The 4,233-nt window shown below is 39.0% G+C and overlaps 1 protein-coding gene across 1 annotated transcript; it reads right to left on the bottom strand.

Annotated features, from left to right (window-relative positions):
* Window positions 1–2,055: 2,055 nt before the first annotated feature.
* nosip (nitric oxide synthase interacting protein) lies at window positions 2,056–3,954 on the bottom strand (the record flags this gene model as incomplete). Its single annotated transcript, XM_035654656.1, is given in 4 exon segments — window positions 2,056–2,438; window positions 3,213–3,321; window positions 3,421–3,491; window positions 3,838–3,954. Coding segments are annotated over 4 exon segments (369 nt in total), but the record flags the coding sequence as incomplete, so codon positions are not given.
* Between the last annotated feature and the right edge of the window lie 279 nt (window positions 3,955–4,233).

Here is a 4,233-nt window from a genome sequence, read left to right as displayed (position 1 = left end):
AAGAAGCTCATGAAGTCATTGCTATGTAAGTTTATGGGGATATGTGGCTCAATAGAGCTGTGACTCTCTGTGGCTACAGTGCTGAAGAGGAACCTAGGGTTGTTCTTATTTTCTTCTATTAGCAAGAGAAGTTGGTCGTTCCAAATCTCTGATTTCTAGAATATTGCATCTTTACAATGTCACAAAATCATTCGAGTCCCCCAAGAAGCTGGTCATCCACGACAAATGCAAGAGAGGACATGATAATTCAGAGAATCTCAGTGGGCACTCGGTTCAACGCTGCAGCTGGATTTGCTCGCCAGTTCAGCACTGTTCAGGGTAAGGTCTTGTCAAACAGTGTCTCGACGTTTAAAAGCATTTGGACTGAAAGCCCACTCTGCAGTGACCAAACCTCTCATTAGCAGAAAGAATCAAAAGGCTAGACTAACCTTTGCTGAGGAGCATGTTGTGTGGACAGAGGAGAACTGGTCCAAAGTTCACTTTACAAAAAGACTTGTTCACAAAAGCAAGTTTAATTTATTTGGGTCCGATGGGAAACAATATGTTTGTCGTCAAACTGGGGAAAGACTGAACCCAGAGTCCTGATCTAAACCAAGTAGAAAACCTCTGGAAAGTTCTTGGCTGTTGACCTGTATTTTGTACAACACTGTTCTAATAGCATTGAATAAAAATCTCTTCAAATGTTGAGCAATGAAGTTTAAATAATTTCTGAAAAAATCAAGTGTTCCTAAATTGATATTTCAATTTTGATCTCCAATGTATATATATCTCTTGTCATGTCAGGATGGCCGTCTGACACTCTCTGAGCTACTTGACAAGATGGACTACATTAAGATCAGCACCATCACTGACTATGGAGGCATGAAGGTGGACAGCCATGATGAGTTCTGAAAAGCTGACTACAGAAAAGGATGAATTATGTCTTCGTACTTGCTGCTTGAAAGTATGTGAGCTTTTACACATATTGTTTTACCATTATTTATTTAATCAGAAACACTATTTTTCTATATGAAATAACAGGTGTATATTTATCAAATCCATATAATATAGGAGTATATTTTTTGTATACTTTTGTAGGGGTAAAATTTGTGAACACTGAGCTGTATCACTTAAAACGAGCAGGTAAATAAACTTTGGTTAATTTAGTCAACAATTTTGTGCCACCTATGAAATGGGGAAGAAACAAGAAACTATCACGCTGAGAGTAGGACCGCACAATTAATCACAATATTATCAAAATCACAATATGGCCAAGTGTAATATGCAACTCACAGAAGCTGCAATTTTTGATCAAGGTAAAATGTTTGACAAACAGCATTGTAATGAAGTACTGTAGTTCTGCAGAGGTGGGAACTGTTCGGTCTCTGTAAATAATTTTATATTAAATTGAAAATTCAGGGCATCTCCTACAAATTGTTTTCCAGATGTAAGAAAACATGATTGATTGGTACAGAACTCAAACATTGTTGCATCAGCATTATTTTAATTGTTGTTTCAGTGAATTTAATTTCTACAGTAATGAATGAAATTGTGAATCATATTACAACACAATATCTGTCAAATGAATCACAATATGTTTTTACCATATCATGCAGCACATTTGTCTGGAGGCTATAAATTCATCTAAAAAGTGTAAGCTCCATTGGTCCATAGTTCACAAACTTTTGAGCAGCACTGTATTTGTCTACTTTAGCAGATCAGTCAATAATGAACTGGCCAACTAGAGCAGCTCTGATTCAAAAGCAGCACTGCAAACTTGATGAGGACTTCCAAGGTGCATTTTCAGAGATGCACCCATGGAATTTGTCAGATACTGCATACAGTTACTGAATTTTATTACTATAGCTACATATAATAAAAACATCAAGCCATTGGTTTTTAATGTAAACGACTTTCTCTCTCTTAACATGTGACATCATTTCTACTTTACTGTTAAATAATGTGACATCACTGCGTTCAATGCAGTTAAATTTGAGGAATGAGTCTCATATACAATACATTCTCTCTCACACACACACACAAATAAAAAAACAAAACAAAACAGAACATTTGTCATCAGGGTGTAAGATGTGGAAATGCTTTATTATCACTGGCTGCAAATACTTTTCATAAATTGGCAGTCAATCTTTTAAATATAAAAATGTTATTCAGGATGAAACTGTATTTTAAATGAAAGACAAAACATCTATGAGGGACTAAAAAAACCCCCAACTAATTGCTAGTTACCTACAAAGGCCATCAAAACAAGTGAAAGTTGTTCATACACTGTTAGGAGTCCATTACAAACATACTGTATATCACAGAACTAAAGTTAGGATGTACTGTACATACAGTCATGGCGACAACGCCGTTAAGATCCCATATTCTCACACTTGCATCACTGGACGAGCCTCTTTGGCACGGAGGTCAACCCCGGAGGCAGCAAAGCCGGTTCCACCCTGTCAGAACACGAAAGACTATCAGCACCACTGTAACACTGTGACACTGTTGTGTTCAGAACTTAGTACAAAAAAACCTGTTCCTGCATTATGACTAAAAGCTACATGGGCTTTCAGACAGTGAGCCATTACTGTGTCTGCCACTGGGGACTGTCTTATAGGTCCAGTAATAGAGTATAATATCAGGGATAAATGCTAATTTATGCAATTGTGGCTCCAAACAGGAACATCAGGAACATGGAGAGTCTAATAGCTCAACCATAAACATCTATAGCAGTAAAATGCAAACTACACATAAATGCAGCAGTAATATTAATCCAAAAACATCAGACATAGTGCAACACTTAATTTTACTGTACAATGACTACTTGTACTTTTGATTGACTTTAAATACATTTTGCTAAAATACTTACATACTTTTCCTTTATATGGTTTAGAATAAAGAAATTTTACTTGCAGTGCAGCGTGTTTGTACAGTTGCCCAGAATGGAAAAACCAACCACTGGCTCTAGAGAGGGCCTTTCATGTTTTTTTTATGAGTTTTGTGGCCAACGTAGTTTCTCCTTCATGCTTGGAAGGTCTACACCACTAGACGCCACTAAATTCTACACACTGGACAGTAGCAGCCCGCTGACTGCCATTGTGTCAACATCAGAAACAATGGACACACGGTCTAAAAGCACCTTATGTCAGTGTTCTTACCCAGGAGATTAGTAAATGCAAATCCAAAGAAAGGTGATTTTAGCCAACCTCTACACAGAAGTACACACATACCCTCTGCAGTGGTACAATATCTTTGTCAGAAAGATTGTCTCCAGTCATAGGATCAATCATGTCCTTCTTGATCAACTTCTCCACACACTCCTGAGTTACCACAGTACCCCTAAGGACAGGACAGAGAGTGTATCAGTTAACCCTTCAGAGTCCAGAGAACGCCTAACATCTGAAATGTTCGAGTGAAGGTAGATATGTTGGCACTCACGAGGGTCGCAGAACAGCACACGGGACACTGTTGCCCAGGACGTCTCTGGTTACTGCACATACATACCGGTCCTGAAGGGAAATGACAGGATTGTATCAGTAGGGTAGGGGAAATACATCTACTTATAACACACAGAACAAGATTTGAGCATGATGTCATTGCCTGTGATGTGACATCTAGTAACTGTCTGTTTGGTTAAGGGGCGGCAAACTTATTGGACGAGCTCATAAAATCATGTTAATTGGGTAGTAGAACACCTTGTTAAATCTATGTTAGCAATAATGTTATTTACAGAGTTAGTACAGAGGATTTGTTGTGTTTTTTTTAAACAAAGATGCACACAACTATCAAGCTAGTAAGTGCATGAGGTAAGATTTCAGCTGACCACGTTGCCTGATGGTGCTGATGTAAACTGACCTGGCGGGTGAGCAGGGCCACTCGGTCCAGGCTTGAGTCCAGTGGGGTGAAGCGCACTGTGATAAGCTCGTTCATCTTAATGGGTCGTCCTGACATGGGACATAACACAGCCTTACTCTGGCAGATACAAGAGGAAGAAGAGAAGAGGGGCGTGATTAGAAAAGCGATCTCTGCAGAGCAAAGTTGTGACTGTTCAGCTAAAAGGAGGTTTCGATCTTTGGATGCAGGGTCAACCTGGCTTCTGCCTTTAAAGCAGGTCAACATGAAACAGAGATACACAAAATAAACAGACAGAGAATATCATGACATCAACATTTAAAGCAAACAGGCGACTCTGGCAACAACCACAGACAGACACACAGACCGGGTCAAATGACTCTGCAGTGGTCTGTTACG

Source organism: Morone saxatilis, unplaced genomic scaffold, assembly GCF_004916995.1.
Source record: "Morone saxatilis isolate NCDOM2014 unplaced genomic scaffold, NCSU_SB_2.0 Contig14, whole genome shotgun sequence".
In the NCBI taxonomy this organism is placed as follows: domain Eukaryota; kingdom Metazoa; phylum Chordata; class Actinopteri; family Moronidae; genus Morone; species Morone saxatilis.
The sequence above is the reverse complement of the archived record's forward strand: the minus strand, read 5'-3'. Positions and strand labels throughout refer to the sequence as shown.